Source organism: Solanum verrucosum, unplaced genomic scaffold, assembly GCF_900185275.1.
Source record: "Solanum verrucosum unplaced genomic scaffold, falcon-dt-bn FXZP01000004.1, whole genome shotgun sequence".
Taxonomy (NCBI): Eukaryota; Viridiplantae; Streptophyta; class Magnoliopsida; order Solanales; family Solanaceae; genus Solanum; species Solanum verrucosum.
Genome location: NW_026020212.1, coordinates 480,095 through 497,759, shown reverse-complemented (window position 1 = coordinate 497,759; position 17,665 = coordinate 480,095). Strand labels below are relative to the sequence as shown.

General features: G+C 33.9%; 1 protein-coding gene and 1 pseudogene across 1 annotated transcript; one reads left to right on the top strand and one right to left on the bottom strand.

Moving 5' to 3' along the window:
• Positions 1-451: 451 nt before the first annotated feature.
• LOC125830568 (putative late blight resistance protein homolog R1B-13) lies at positions 452-2,686 on the bottom strand (annotated as a pseudogene).
• Positions 2,687-5,960: 3,274 nt separating this feature from the next.
• On the top strand, positions 5,961-7,433 carry LOC125830588 (subtilisin-like protease). The gene has a single exon (XM_049509768.1). The coding sequence runs from the start codon at positions 5,961-5,963 to the stop codon at positions 7,431-7,433; it is 1,473 nt and encodes a 490-aa protein (XP_049365725.1).
• The last annotated feature ends 10,232 nt before the right edge of the window (positions 7,434-17,665 follow it).

Sequence of the window (17,665 nt, the reverse complement as noted above, 5' to 3'; positions counted from 1 at the left end):
CTATGGCCAATGAGTCTGCAACCTGATTGCTTTCTAAGTAGCAGTATACTATTTTCCTTCTCCTTCCATGGCACTATCCAGATTGTACTTATATACCGTAGTATTTCCCACAAGTTTAGGATGTGTTTCATACTGAATTAATCAGAGACTTATATGACATGAGACTCGGTGAGAAAGGGAAATGGAAATACTGAAAACTGCAGAGTGAAGTACAGAGGCATATAATATGCACTCAGTAATTGAGAATTATAACATAACGAACATGTTGATAAACAGTCCAGTCAATCATATCTAGCTTGCAAGAAAATTATAAAAACAAAGAACAACAACTAGCAGCATAACACAGGTAAAAGTTAGGTCATTTAGTTATTGTAAAAAAAAAAAAACAGAAAGAGACTAAAGTTGCTAACAAGTTACAAGTAGCCTCTCCCCTTCTAAGCTAACAAACGGAGATATATTGCTTCCCACGCACACTGCATTCCTTTAACTTGCATGATCAGCTCCTCTACTGCAATGAGAAGCATATCAATGAGCATTTAAATTGTGAATATATCACGAGCCAATGTAAGAGAAGAAACAAGGCGCATAATTAGTGAGCAATAAATTTAAGACAATTTGAGTCTTACCTACAATCATCGATGAGGACACTAAGGCAATCATTCCCCATGCTCTCTTGCTCTTCTTGAATTTCATTCACGGAATTTGCTGCAGTTCTTCTGCAATGATACAACTCTATTGACTCCAAGGTATAAATTTCTCCAAAGTCTTTAGGGATTTCCTCCAGATATATGCATGTTCTCAGAACTACGCGTTGCAGCATTGGGAAGTTAACACTGCCAGCTTTCCACTGCTTCAGATCATTTGTCCTGATTAGGAGGAACTTAAGTTGATTGAAAATATCTCCATCATTTAATCTCCATATATCACCATAAAATCCATAGTTTTTGATTTTAAGTACTTCAAGTTTTGGCAACTTCACAATATTTGCCATGTCTTCCCAAGGTAAGTAAGTATAGCTTAAAGTCAAGCTCCTCAGAGATGTAGGCAAAGTATACATACATGGGATTGGGAACAAGTATAGGTCTTTGCATCTGATCTTCAATTGTTCGAGTCTTTTTAAACAGGCAAGGCTATTTAGGTGCTCAAACATCTTCTCACCCTGGCATTCGTTTTGACTTCCACGAAGTTTAAGCGTCTTAAGATTTGGAATAGCGGAAAACAATTCAAAAGTACATCTAGACAATCTTAGAGAGGAAAGTCCTTCCAAATTTTATAGCTTATTTGATGGATTTTTAGGGAGAGAAATTGAGTGACTCACCTTAAGATGACTTAAATGTTTCATTTGCCATATTGTCTCATGTATAGTTGGAGGATTATAACCTAGGCTTCCAACAATGAAGACCTGGAGATTATAAAACTCAGACAACGAACCGTGAGGATCATCACAACTGTGTAATTGAAGGTATCTTAGATGTACTAATTTTGTTATCACAAGGGGAAAATCTTCAAACCCATACTGAACGACTGACAACACTCTTAGCAAGCACTCCTAGACATTTATCTGATTCATTAGCAACAACTTTACTTACACTTTTGGCAACATCTTTCCAACTTTCTTGTGTTCTTTCAATTTTAGAAAGATGCCCCGCGACCACTAGAAGAGCTAAAGGTAGTCCTTGGCATATTTGTGCTACTTGCTTCCCAATATCCTCTAGTTCAGGAGGACAAACATGTACTACCCCGAACACCGTTTCATGAAGTAACTTCCAACTGTCATCTGCATTCAGGAGGCTTACCTCATGAGGTGGGGTGTCAGGGTCAGCATGCGTTGCCACTCCTTTGACCCTACTTGTCAAAATGATTCGACTCCCATTGTCATCGTCAGGAAAAGTTGTTGACATAAGATCCCAGACCTCATTACTCCAAATATCATCCATGACAACAAGATACCTTCGACCCTTTAACTTTTTGTATATCATATCCATCAATTCATTATCAGTCTCTTGTTTGATCTCATTAAAAATACAAGAAAGAACACCTAACAACAAATCTCTAGTTTGGTATTCTTGAGATATAGTCACCCAAACATGTATGTCAAAGCGATTCCTGATTTGAGGATCATCATATGCCATTTTTGCAAGAGTTGTTTTGCCTATACCACCCATTCCCAAAATGGGGATAATCTCTCGAGTAGACATCGACCCTTTTAGTCGTCTAATGATTCTCATGAGGTCATCTTCGAGACCAACGACAACACTTTCTGGATTAAGTTTTGCAACATATCCTGTTTGCAGATCCTCATTTGTAGGATTACTATAACCTTGAACCTCATTTGTACCAAATCTACTTCCCATCACATTCCTCTTCATATCATCAATCTTTTCTACTAGCAGTGACAGAGTTACACATAATGCCTCTCTTGCATTTCCTTTTTCCAGTTTGTTAATTTCATATATCTTTAGTTCTATCGCGTCCTCTGCTTCATTAACTGCACTTTTCATCTCTCGTTCCAACTTTACACAATCTTTCCTTCTCTTGCTAGTGTTCTCAACAAAGTCTTGGAAATATTCAAGACTTTCAAGGACAGAATCAACCATTTTCCTTGTTTCATCACTTATCCAATGGGCTTTAGCTGCACAAGTTTCTTCAAAGTTAGTGTAAGAGAAATCACAGCATCATAAGCCATCAAGATTTAGCAAATTGAATAAATGCAATCAAAATAAAGAAGTAAAGAAGCCGAAATGTGAACTATGGATTCAAGGTAGCTAAAAATTTTTGTTCTTGAAATCTGAAAAAGAAGCCACATGACCATTCAGACATGTTTGTCTTTTAGTAGTATTAAACAAGTTCAAGTGGTAGTGTGCTAGTCCAATGGGATTTTTGCACATTAAATAAATGCAATCTATGGCCTTGAGACTTGAGAGCAACACTTTGAGTGCTCTCGATTTTAAGAAAATGATCTAGTTTGACTTGACACAAAATTTAAGAAAATAGAAAAGATTTTTTAATCTTGTAAATCTTATTTAAATTTATGTCAAACGTATTAAAATGTTCTTTAATCTTATAGTTTTAAACATGTCACGTGAAAAATTGAAATTAAAATGTTGAGAAAGGGGTTATTCTTTTTTAAACAAACTAAAAAGAAAAATCGGTCATTCTTTTCGAAACGAAAAAAAGTAGTAAATTAGGAGAAGGAGGGAAAGATGCAAGTTTGAAAATGATGACCAAAGTCACTTTCATTTTTTTTATGGAAAAAGGTCAAAATTGCCCTTGAACTATGCGAAATAGATCACTTATACCTTCCGTTATATTTTGAGATCAAAAATATCTCTGCCGTTATCCCAAGAGACCACAAATATCCTCAAGAGTTAACATCTCAAATTTTTAATGACGTGACAAGCCACGTGAAACTGATCCATCCACCTAAGCTGCCAACTAAGATTCCCACTAACCCATTCTTGTTAACCATCAATTCACCCTCCCAAATCAAACCCTAGTTTTGAGAGAAAAATTAAATCTTTTCCATTAAAGTTTCAAGCAATGAGTTTTTTAGTTTAGTTTTCAAGCAATGGTTTTCATTAAATTTTATTTGTTGATCAGGTTTTTAATTTTGAAGAATGTTACTCTTCTTTGTGGTCATATACACTACTTCATGATGTGCATTGAAGATAAAACTTCTGTCACTCGGACAAGGTGAATAAGGTAATACTAATCAAGTTATTGCTAACTTGTTTTGGTTTTAGAGGTGTAATAATAAATTATCACTAATTGAATTCATGAAAGAAAAAAAAGGGTGTCATTGATGGTAAGGGTAGAGCACTGTAGATTTTAGAAGTCAACAATGAATAATGAAGGGAAGGGGAATTTAATTTGATTTGGGAAGATGATGGGTTAGTGGGAATCCTAGTTTGCAATTTAGGTGGAGGGAGTAGTTCCACGTGGCTTGCCACGTCATTAAAAATTTGGGATATTAACTCTTGAGGATATTTGTGGTCTCTTAGGATAACGACGGTGGTATTTTTTATCTCAAAATGTAACAGAGGGTATAATTGATCTATTTCGCATAGTTCAAGGGTAATTTTGACCCTTTTCCGTTTTTTTTTATAACAATAAATTCATTCAGTAATTACAAGGAAGTCTCTTATAAATCATCCAAGACTTTTAAGGCACTAAACTCATTTTATTTGCTTATTTAAACCTAAGTAGCTATTACAACAGACTTCAATATACCAAATTTAACTAGGCTATTACAAAGCACAAGCACTAATTATTATTTTTTACTACTATTATGCCCTCCTTTATCTTCCATGTAACTTGTCTTGACCCAAGAGGGTGGATTATACAAAACGAGTTGATATGGGCTCATCAGGGTTTATAAGTCAAATAGTCAAGTCAAATCCAATCGATAAAGAATTAAAATGAATTAAGTCAAATTGAAAAAAAAATCAATTTATGATTTGTTTAGATTAATTTGGCGTTGAAAATAAAACCTGACTATTTTTGGATTAATTTGTATGTTGTTTTATATTTAGAATGGAAGTTACAACTACATTGTTATAGATTTCATATCAAAAGTTAACAGTCTTTACTTCATATATATTTTATTTTGTATTCAACTTGATTGTAGGCTTTAATCATACAAATTTAACATATTACACGTTGATATCTCAATATAAGTATTTTGTACTCATGTGCTACATTCTTTTTGAAGATTCTTATTCATTTAATGTTTTTAAATTAAGTTTTAGCCTATCACATAGGTAAGTGAAAAATATATTTGATCTATTTTTCAATCACCGTATAATTGTAAGAAAATCGAAAGAACCGACTAAAAGCGAAACCTAAAAAATTGACTGTATGTTGGTTTGATTTAGTTAATAAATTTAATAAACCGACATAATTAATTTAGTTTTACTTTTTAATAATAACTCAAATCAAACCAAATTTCTGTTCCAGAATTTTGCCTCTGCTGATATGATAGAGTTAAGAAAATATTTTTTTTAAAAAAATTATAACAAGAAAAGTTATAAAATAGAGAAAATCCGGTAACCAAAATCTTTACAGGTAAAGCCAAAAATCAAAATATTGAATAATGAAAGTATTTAAATAACATTGAAGATTTGATAAAAATATAATTTCTCATGTACGTCGTATGTCGATCAGTAATTAAAATTCAAAATCTTACGTCCATGCTGAAAGAAAAAAGAGAATATTCATTGCCAATTGACGTACTACAAAAATTATTAAAATCATAAAATAATGGTAAATTTAAATAATATAAACATTCCAAGCAACAAATTAAAATTTAAAAATATAACTAAAAACTTTCGATCGTTAACTTCTAATTATAAATATAAGTAATTGTTAAAACCAAAATTATTTAGAATTGCATATTTTATTTTTTTTATTTAATTCATGTCTAGTTATAATTTGTTCATATAAGGAATAGACGGTCCAACTTCAAGTTAAAATAGGATTTGCACTATTATAAATAAAGGTTCTTACTACTTATTTTTCTTATTTTCCTTCTCACGTAAGTCCATGACTAAATATATTTTCCAAATCTTTTATCAAGTGTGATTTTTTTCATACTTTTTCTTCAATCCTTACTAATATTTTCAAGCAATGATAATAATAATAACAGAGAAATTTACATTGTACATCTTAAGTCGTCACCTAATGACTCGAATTTTGAAAATTTGAATAAATGGCATCATTCATTTTTGAACCTAAACGAATCGTCACAAATTGTTTATTCTTATCGCAATGTGTTAAATGGCTTTGCTGCTAGGCTTACTCTGCAAGAAGTTGCAGCTTTGAAAAATAGCCAAGGGATCTTATCAGTCCGACCACGACAAATTTTTCATCCACAAACTACTCATACTACAATTTTTTTGGGGATACAACAGAGTAAAGGATCATCAGGTAGCTTATGGGAAAAATCAAATTATGGTAAAGGTATGATAATTGGAGTTGTAGATACCGGAATTATGCCTGATCATCCATCTTTTCACGACGAAGGAATGCCCCCTCCTCCTGCTAGGTGGAAGGGGAAGTGTGAATTCTACTCTCGGTCGTCTTGTAATAACAAACTTATTGGAGCAAGATATTTTCATGAATCGGGTAATGGGACACCTCTCGATGAAAATGGTCATGGTACACATACTTCAAGCATTGCTGCTGGAAATTTCGTCAATGGGGCGAATGTATTAGGTATGGCTAATGGTACAGCATCTGGTATGGCACCGTTGGCACACGTTGCTATGTATAAAGTCTGTTCCAGTATTGGATGTCCTGAGACTGATGTATTGGCTGCGATAGATGCTGCAATCAAAGATGGGGTTGATGTACTATCGATTTCCATAAGCTCAAAGTTTAATCAATTTTGGTCAGGTGTTATTGCAGAAGGTGGATTTACTGCTATGCAAAAGGGGATTCTTGTTAGCTGTTCAGCTGGCAATACAGGTCCACTACCAGGCACTGTAAATAATCTAGATCCATGGCTTTTCACCGTTGGTGCAAGTACTACTGATAGAAAACTAAGAGCCACGGTACGTCTTGGTGATGGAAAAGAAATTTATGGGGAGTCAGGATTCCAGCCCAAAGACTACTCCGAGACAATGTTACCACTGGACGTTAGAAATGTCAGTGATGCATTTTGCAGCGCAGAGTCATTGGAGAATATAGATGTTAAAGGAAAAATTGTTTTGTGTGTATCTGATGGTAATACTTCTAGAATTGGTAAGGGACATTATGTGAAGAATGCTGGTGGTGCTGGAATGATACTCGTGAACGATGAATTGCACGGGTTCACTGTCTCTGCCGAACCACATGTTGTTCCAGCAGCACATGTCAGCTATACAGATGGACTAAAGATTATATCGTACATGAATTCAACATCAAATCCTCTCGCCACATTTTTATTCAGAGGAACCATATTTGAAGATGATTTTGCTCGAGAAGTTGCGAGCTTTTCAGGCAGAGGACCAAACAGGGCAAGTCCTGGAATCTTGAAACCAGATATTGTTGCTCCAGGTGTTAATATTCTTGCTGCTTGGCCAACTAAGTCTACTTTGAACATCGCTTCTGGCACGTCAATGTCTTGCCCTCATGTATCTGGAATTGCAACATTAGTAAAATGTACACACCCTGACTGGTCTCCAGCTGCTATCAAATCAGCAATCATGACGACTGCTGATCTTGATGAAAAGAGTGACTTGTTCGCCACTGGTGCAGGACATGTTAATCCGTCAAGAGCTAGTGATCCAGGCTTAATCTATGACATCAAACACGAGGATTATGTTCAGTATTTATGTGGTTTAAAATACCCAAACAAAGCAGCTTATATGTCTATATTGAGAAAAGTGAATTGCTTGTCAAAAATTGCTGAAGCAGAACTAAATTATCCTTTGTTTTCAACTGGACTTGGATAAGAAGCTCAAACGTATACAAGGACAGTGACTAATGTTGGTGAAGCTGTCTCGTCCTACGTTGTAGAGATCGTGCCACCCCAAGGAGTTGATGTGATAGTTGACCCTCCTCTCTTGAATTTCTCCGAGTTGAACCAGAAGAAAACATATAAAGTAACATTTAGCAGCGGATCAAGTAGTTCAACCACTAAATTTGTTCAAGGATACTTGAGATGGACATCATCCAAACACTTTGTTAGGAGTCCAATAGTAGTTACCTTCAAGTAGTGGTCGATCAAAATGTATCTTTCATAACGGTTTTCCTTACGTTTTCTAGTTAGTATATCAGATTTTCCTTAGTGTAATTTGAGAATTTTGTTTCAAGTTTTACAAAATCAGATAACACTATAATGAATAAGGATTTTTATGACAATAATATAATTATCGTTACGTTATAGACATTATAGTTAACGGTAATAATAAATATGTGATTTATAAACAATATTCTATATAAATGTTGCTAAAGGTTTTAGAGTATTAAGAGATTTTTGTAAGGTGTATATATTTAGGAGATTATTACTCCATTATTTACAATAGTTTTTCATGGTCATCAAGGTTTAGGGATTTGTATATAACTTTGGCTACAACCTATTTAATAAGAAATACAGAAAGCATTGTCACCTTTTGTACATTCTTTCATGGTATCAATGGCTATAACCTAGAAATTAATTGGGCGACGATAAGTATAAGAATAAAGACGGAGGGGAGGCACTGGATCAGAAAGTAGAATCCGACTTCTGAATATTTCTTGCTTTCAGCAGATCACACATGAATATGTATAACTCCTGTGGTACTGAAGGGCGACAACTATTATGAATGGGCTAAGGTGGTGAGAAACACTTTTAGAGCCAAAAAGAAAATTGAGTATTATTGGGTTTAAGTAAGGTGTGAATTGAGAAATAGGGCGAACCAAGTGAAGGAAAATGAAAAGTATTTTTCCCTCGTTGGTAGAAGAAAGGAAAAGTTTTGTCCTTATATTAGGAAACACTTCCCTAGCTTTAAAGGGTTAAGCAGAAGGTGCCCTCGTGCCATTGTTGACTGGACCTTGGCTTCGGCAAATAATTTGATTGATAATTTTTTAGACAAAATTTATTTATCAATCTCATTAATTAATTTCCTTTTCTTAATATTAATTTGCTGAATTATTTATTAATTAATTAAATTCGCGTAACATAATTGACTAATTAATTCACTCAACAGAATTAATTCAAAATTCATGAACTGTTTTGGAAAGGACCTATTCCTTACGAATTGACATTTCTTTTCCCAAAAGACACCATGCATGTAGGGGTGTACGTGATCAGGTTAGCTCGGGTTTTTCAAATATCAAACCAAACCATTTGTGTAAAATTTTTAAATTTATAAACCAAATCAAACTAATAAAATTCGGATTTTTTCGGGTTTTTCAACCTCGGGTTGGTTCGGAATTTTCAAATACCAAACCAAACCATCATGTCGAATTTTTAAATTTATCAATCAAACCAAACTAATAAACCTCGGATTTTTCAGATTTTTGGATTTTTTCGGTAAAGTTTGCATACAAACATATAATTAACTTGTGCTCCAAATATTTCTTTAGTCCAACCAACATACAATTATCTAAGGTGTTTCTTAAAAAAATAACACAAAATATGAGATGAGTACTGATGACACAAAAATATTTAATAAAAAATAATAATGAAATCATCATATTAAATAAATATTGCAAAGTCATAATGAAAAATAATCATAATTTAAAAGTACTAAATCATGCTAAAAAAAGTTTAATAAGTATTAGTTACATTACTAAATATTTAAGGAAAATTAAAATTAGATTATGAATTTTAATTGTCTAAACCAATGTAAAACTAAAGAATAAATATTCAATATTATTGTCATTCTTAGTGTTGAATTGATTTTCTTTTTTGCATTAGTATTAATTTGATTTTGATTTAAGTTTTATTATAATTATCAACATCTATGAACTATAATGTTTATTGGACCATTCCGAATTCTAAGTTTTAAACTTGAAATAATTAATTAAAAGATAAAAACTATGAAATAGTATAAGAAATATTTTAAAATTATATCAAAGTAAATATTTTTATGTATAATATAAAATTTTAAAATTACATATATAATGTCGGGTTGGTTTGGTCTCAGGTTGGTTTTTTTTAGTTAAAACCAACCCAACCCAAATATAGTCGGGTTTTTTTTTCAATACCAAATCACTAGTCGAGTTTTTTGCTCGGTTTGACTCGATTTGTGGTTTGATTCGATTTTCGATTCGGTTTTGTACACCCCTACATGCATGTTCTAAGCAGGTGAATTTGCACCATTCATTGGTTATAATTAAATAGAGAGGTCTCGTTTCAGTTTTCTGCAACGAATTTCCTCCTTCTTTTACATACATTTTTTACAAACAAAGTAGAGTCTTTGTGTGATTTCGTTGATAACTTTTGAGTTCACTGAAGTTATGGAAGTGTGAGACATCACTACATCTTTAATAGGTTTATCCGTTTTATCCTGGAAAGAAATAATCCACAACCTCGAATACAGTGAGGGGATTATATATATTCCATAAGGACACACAAGGAATTCTGTAGACTCGATTATTTTCTTTCTTTTCATCTTAACAGTATTTCTGGTTTACCATTCTAAGTACAGGGATAAAGAGTTTAACAAATTTAAATTTATTTATATTTCTACTTCATCTTATATTCTGTTAGGACTGGAGAATAAATTGAAAGATTTTCTACTCCACTGATTAACTTGGTTAAAGAAATAAAATCTGCATCAAGTTAATTAAGTTCTGTTTCTCGCGATGCGAAGTATTTGGTAATTCTGTTGTTTAATATTGATTTTGTATTTTCAAACAGAATGGGAGAACCGAATGTTTTTAGTTATGGAGCAAATTGTTACGATCCGAATCTACACCCTAGACGTGACCGACGCTCGAAAATCATTGTTGGTCTCTAAGAGAACCTTCATTCTGGTTGACTACAAGTGAAAGACTAACTCAATCATTCGCAAGCATCAAACTAAAAGAAATGCTTAATCAATAGTTTATTGAATCTCAAAACTCTCCGAGTATACTGGTAGGAAACATAAGTTTTAAGTAAAACATTTGAAATTGAAAGAACTCTCCAAAACTATCTATTTATGAAGCTTCTACTGTATAAAGATGAGTGTCGGGACAGGACCCAAGACACATCCAAAAAGCTACTACTAACAACTCATAAAAATTGAAGTCCTCCGAAAGCAAGGAGGCCTCACTCAAAAGCTGACGGGCGGATGAAGTGATCTGAAGGAAATTCCTGTTGAAGATCCTAAATACCTGAATCTGCATCATAAAAAATGCAGGTTGAATGACATTAGTACATTGAATGTACGAATATGTAATATAGCTGAAGTGAAATAACTGAATGAAAGGACTACAATAGATATAAATATATATTCAACTGAATGTAAGGAAATAAAAGAGTGAAATTATTTTAACTTTACAAAATACTTACTCATCCCTAAACTCAACATATTAAGTGATGTGATAAAAATACACTTTTAACTCTATTTGTGAGATTCTCTAACCGACAAGAATCACTATGAGCAACGTGATGATATAACATCTCGTCCACACTGCCAGAACTGTCATATACCTTATCGAAATATAGAACATCTCAATTAAATGGATCCACTAAAATATCACAAGTCGTATTTAACATGATTATTTCTTCCCCACCCTTCAATACATCTCTGATTTCACCCATCATAACACCCCCTACCCCACCTTCAACTCCTATAGTGTTTTCCTATGTTATACACAAACGATTTTTTAGATAATACGTACAAAATATTTAAAAAGTGATTTTAAAAATCCTTCATATCAAATAATACACCCTCGAAATTGAAAATTCTTTTGGAGAAGTAGGAAAAAATAGGTCTAACGAGGATGACATGAGAAGAAGAGAGCAAACTATAGCCAAGAACAACTTGCCGGAATTAGAAAATCCTTGCAATTTATGGTCCGGCAAGTCATCCTTGGCTGCAACTTCACTCTCTACATCTTCATGCAAACCTCATAGACTAAATATTTTAGACTTGTCTATCAAATGATATTGGCAGGGTGAGTATATATAGGCTAGGAAATTAAGTGATTGATATACAAATTAAGTTAGTAGGTCCACATCAGCAAAAATAAAGGGATTTCTTTTGAAAAACAAAATAATTAAGGGGTTTTCATAGCAATGAAATGAGCGGAAATCATAGGAGATGAGGGTTAAATTTCACTAAAAATAGAAAATATTAGTAATTTTTTCTTATCTATTAAAGTTTTGGTAGGTAATATAAATATTAAATCTTGAACCTTCTAAAATTTTCTGTCTTTTCCCCTAGGTGGAGCCATGAAGGTAATTATTGAGAAAACGATTCAATTGAATTTCCTTCGTTGAAATTTATATTGTGCTAACAAAATAAAATAATTCATTGATTTATTTTAAGCTTTTGAATTCACTTAACATATCGTTAAACGGTTAAAAGGGAAGTTCAAAGTTATTTTAGGTTTGTAAGTCCTTGTCCATTATGTATGTATGATCCAGTAAAAAAAGTCTCACGTACATGTTATTGTTTAAAAGTTATTTAAAAGTTACTGCACAATGTTTAATAAAAATCTATGTTCAACTTTTATTATTTTTTTACCTATCTAGAAAAGTCAATCTTGTACTCTTAATGAAATGTAATTGTTTCTTAAAAAAAAATTGATACTTCCACTTAGAAATCGACAGGACATTTATAATTAATTAATTAAGAAAACAATAGTCAACGAGTCCAGCTAGGAATAATAGTCTGAAAATGCTGTGTCTGAGGTAACATGCCCAAAAAAAATAAATTGCTTACTATATGCATCCAAAACCCTCCAATTATGTGCTCATAGGATGCAATTATTGTAATTCAAAACCTTCCAATTATGGATTGATTAGTAGTGCAACTTGTTCTTCTTAGTGTGTGTGGAGGGTCCCAATTAGTGATGGAGAAAAGAACGGCCATTGGTGAAAGGAATGTTTGAATTTGATAAAGTGGAAAAAGTAGAATCAAATCGTTGAGGAAAGAGAGAGAGGAGAGTGGGTTTCTTTTTGGTTCCATTTTTTAATGTAATATTTTTAAATAAAATGGCATGCTATTAGTATTTTGATTTGTCAAAGTCAGTAAATCTTTACTCCCTCTATTTCATATTAATTGAATTTTTGGAATTTTGTTTTTGTTCAAAGCTTAACACCTTGTTTGGATGGTTGTTACTCGTTGTAGTATATTGTATTGTTAGTTTAAATTCAATGTTTGTTTTATTGTTACTTTAGTAATATTGTATCGTATCGTTTAAATCTATCGTTACATAACGATGAAAAAACTCATTTTATGTAATAATCGATTTGGTGTGATCGCATCGTTACCTTAATATTTTCTTCTCATTTTTTCTTTATTTATTATTTAATAATTATATTTCATCTTTTACCCTACAATTTCATTGTAGCTCTACTCCGTACCCTACTTTTCTTGTAGGTTTTGTTAGCTTCACGATATTTTGCAAATGACAAGTTTACTCCGTTGCAGGAAATCAAGAACTGTGTATCTGTTAAGACACACAAAATCAGGAAGATTGATTTATCAGTATCAATCCAGCATACGCTTGAAGAGAAAGTTGATTCACCTACATCAATCAAATATCAATTAAAAAGGAAAGAAGATCAAGCAACAATCAAGCAAATCAATTATCAAAGAAAAGAGATCTTCTATGGAAGGAAGGAAATCACAAGAGATATCAACTATCAAATCACTTGGAAGAGACTACGCTGAAAAGGAAGATAAATATGCTCAAGGCAGAAGAAGAAATCAACGGGATCAAGAAAAGGCAAATTATAACACGAACATATCTGATAAATGGACGTGTGCAGCTCAATCAAGGAAACACTACAAATCCTTGATTGGAGGAAACTCCCTTGGGTTTTCCTATTAGAGTTAAACGGTCACCTCCCGACGTCGTATATAAAATTTGATACAATGCGTAGATGAGTGTAGATGATTAGGAATATTAAAAAGTAGTTACTACTGTTCATTAGTCACAAAAACAGTTATCACTGTTCATTGTTTGTTAGAGTTTGTTAGAGCAGTTATTTCATTAGATTGTAGCTTTAGCTTTCAATTCAACTCTATAAATAGAGATGTAATACAATCGTTAAGGCATTGAATGATATATGATAATTCTTCTCTTCTCTCTTTTACTCTGTTCTTCTTAGCTTCTATCTCGGAATTGCCCTCATATAGCTATCTTCTTCTTCGAGGTTCAGCCTCCTAGTTGATATTATCCTTTCGATTACTGTTAATTGGATCAATTGGTATCAGAGGTGCTAGTCCTCGGCTAAGAAATCATGGTTGCTAGGGAAAAAAATCAAGACAAATCTTCAGAGGAAATGGAGGGAAAATTGTCTCAGATACAGGAACAATTGCAGAAGTTGATGGAAGGTATGGTGAATATCAATGATAGAAATGTACAGACAGATAAGGAATTAATGGAGTTGAAGCAAGCCCTAGGAAATGCGAAACAGAAGGACAAGGAGATGGATCAGAATAGAGCTGAATCATTTGTGGGTGGAGACAGAGAACAGGGGTTTTGCAATGCAACTGGGAATTTCCAAAATTCTAATGGTAAATTTCTTACCCGATGTTCTAAACTTGATTTTCCTAGATTTTCGAGGTCGGATTTGAGGGCATGGTTATATAAAGTGGATCAGTTTTTTGCCTTGGATGAAGTTCCATATGATCAGAGGGTGAGAGTAGCTTCTATCCATTTGGATGGTGAAGCTATTGCTTGGCATAGATCATACTTGAAGTCTAGGAACTCAGTTATAGACCCTTCTTGATCTGAGTATGTGTTGGCTGTTAATGAAAGATTTGGGGAAGAATTTGAAGATTTCATGGAAGCACTTAAAAATCTACAACAAAATGAGAATGTTAGAACATATCAGGCTGAGTTTGATAGGTTATTGAATGGGGTTAATTTGTCAAACGAAAATGCTATCAGTTGTTTTCTAGAAGGGTTAAAAACTGAGCTCAACAAGGCTGTTAGAATGCAAGCACCCAAAACCTTAATGCAAGCCTACAAGTTAGCTAAGTTGCAGGAAGAGGTTTTTGATGCTCAGGCTAAGTCTTGGGGAATTAGAAATAGCAGGAATCAGAATGGTCTTCTCTCTACTCCATCTAGGTTTCAGGGTGTACAAAAACCTACTTTCTCTAGCACAACTGTCAAGAAACCTTATGAACCTAATGCTAACAGGTTCAATAATGATAATACTGGTAGAAGATTATTGACTGCTGTTGAGATGGATGAGAAAAAGGGCTAAAAGACTGTGCTTCTTGTGTGATGAGAAGTATATGCCTGGGCATGTTTGTAAATCCAAGAAACAATTATATTTGGTTGAAGTTCTGGAGGATGGGGAGGTAATCATAGAGGAAGAAGTGTTAGAAGTGGATGAGTGCATGACAATTTCCTTACAAGCATTTACTGGAAGTACATGGTATCAAACAATTAGAGTAACTGGATACCATGAAAAACAACCCTTACAGGTGCTTATTGATACAGGTAGTACTCATAATTTCATTGATGAGTCAATGACAAGGAAGTTAGGTTGTAAAGCTTTGCCTATACATGAGCAATGACTGATAGTAAGAAGGTTCAAACTGTTGCAGTGTGTAAAAATCTGAAGTGGTTACTGTAGGGTACAACTTTTTCTTCTGATTTCCTACTACTACCATTAGGGATTGTTGACATAGTGTTGGGTGTGCAGTGGTTAAACACTTTGGGTAGGATTTTGTTTGATTTCAGAAATAAAACTATTGAGTTTGTGCATCTGGGGAGGAAACATGTTTTAAGGGGAGCCAGTAGCCAGATCAAGACCACCAAGGCCTAATCCTTAAACAAAAAGAGTGCTGATTTAGTTCAAGTCTTTATGCTAACCTTGGTGACAGATGCGACCTCTAATGTGCAATACAACAGTATACAAGTAACTCAAGGTACTGATATTCATCATATATTAATTGTTTTAATGGAACAGTACAAGTGCCTCTTTGATATGCCTAGTAGATTACCCCATCATAGAGGCATCTTTGATCACAAAATACCACTCATTGACTCAGTTACTCATGTTAACAAAAGGCCTTATAGATATCCTGGAATGAAACAAGATAGTATTGAGAAGCTAGTACAGGAAATGTTAGATCAAGGTGTGATACAACCTAGTTCTAGTCCTTATGCCTCACCTGTAGTCCTTGTTGGGAAGAAAGATGGGAGTTGGAGGCTTTGTGTAGACTATAGAGATCCCAACAAACTGACAGTAAAGGACATGTTTCCTATTCCTATCATTGAGGATTTGTTAGATGAACTAGGAAGAGCTGAAGTGTTTTCTAAGATTGATCTTAGAGCTAGTTACCACTAATTAAGGATGAAGGAAACAAATATCTATAAGACAGCTTTTAAAACTCATGAAGGTCATTATGAATTTCTGGTTATGTTATTTGGTCTTACAAATGCACCTTCTTCATTTCAGAGTCTTATGAATGTTGTATTTAAACCATTCCTCAGGAGGTCAGTACTGGTTTTTTTTAATAATATATTGGTGTACAATAAGGATATGTCAGCCCATGTGAACCATTTACAAGCTGTGTTTGATTTGATGAAGCAACATCAGCTGTTTGCCAAAGGTTCTAAGTGTGCTTTTGGGGTACCTGAGGTAGAGTACCTAGGTCATTTCATCAGCGCTAAAAGGGTAGCTACTGATCCTAAGAGGATTTCTGCAGTACAGGCTTGGTCTGTCCCTACAAATATCAAACAATTGAGGGTTTCTTGGTTTAACAGAATATTATGTGAGGTTCATTCTGAATTTTGGATTCATTGCTAAACCTTTCACTGGATTATTAAAGAAGGATAAGTTTGTGTGGAATGAGGGTGCTACTACAGTTTTTCATGTTCTCAAAAATGCACTAGTGACTGCACCTGTCTTAGCATTACCAGACTATGATAAACCATTCATAATTGAGACTGATGCAAATGGTTCAGGAATTGGTGTTGTCTTGATGCAACAAGGCATCCAATTGTCTATATTAGTAAGTCATTGGCACCTAGACATCAGGTTATGTGTGTATGATAGAGAGCTATTAGCCATCATATTTACAGTTACTAAGTGGTCTCATTACCTATTAGGAAGACATTTCATTGTGAGAATTGATCAAAAGACACTAAAACATCTCCTGGAACAAAGTATTCATACTGATTTTCAAGTTGCTGGTATTTCTAAATTGATGGCCTTTGATTTTACTATTGAGTTCAAGAAAGGGACTGACAATAAGGCTGCTGATGCATTGTCAAGAAATCAAAGTGCTGAGTTGTTGGCTGTTTCACTCTTGACTCCTAATGATACACTTTTGGAGAGAATTAGCCTAACATGGACATCTGATGCTGAGTTGCAAGCTGTTATTCTTAAGTTACAGGCAAAGCCTTATAAATTCTATACCTGGATTGGTTCTCAACTAAGGTGGAAAGGCAGACTAGTAGTAGGTTTTGATTTGCAGTTAAGACAATCCATTATTCAGTTGTGGCATTCAACACCACAAGGTGGTCATGTAGGTATGGATGCAACTATTAAGAGGCTACAATCCCTCTTCTACTGGAAGTCATTGGCAGATGACATTAGGAATTTTATTCAGAAATGTGATATTTGTCAAAGGCATAAGTATGATACATCAACTTACCCTGGACTGCTTCAACCATTACCTGTTCCTGATGATGTATGAGTTGATATCAGTCTAGATTTCATTGAAGGTCTTCCTAAGTCCAAAGGGAAGGATGTCATTTTAGTAGTGGTGGACAGATTTAGTAAGTGTGGTCACTTCATTGCTATTGCACATCCTTATACTGCTGAATCTATAACTCAATGTTTTTTGGACAATGTTTTCAGATTGCATGGTATGCCAGCTTCTATAGTAAGTGACAGGGATCCCATTTTCTTAAGTTCTTTTTGGCAAGAGTTATTTACATTACAGGGGGTCTTACTACATAAATCGACAACATACCATCCTCAAACTGATGGTCAAACAGAGGTTCTTAACAAAACCTTGGAGACATATTTGAGATGTTTTTGCTCTGATAGTCATACTTAGGCTACGCAACTACC

What these genes read in the sequence shown, in the direction of transcription:
- LOC125830588 (XM_049509768.1), top strand. Translation starts at nt 5,961, where the DNA reads ATGATAATTGGAGTTGTAGATACCGGAATTATGCCTGATCATCCATCT.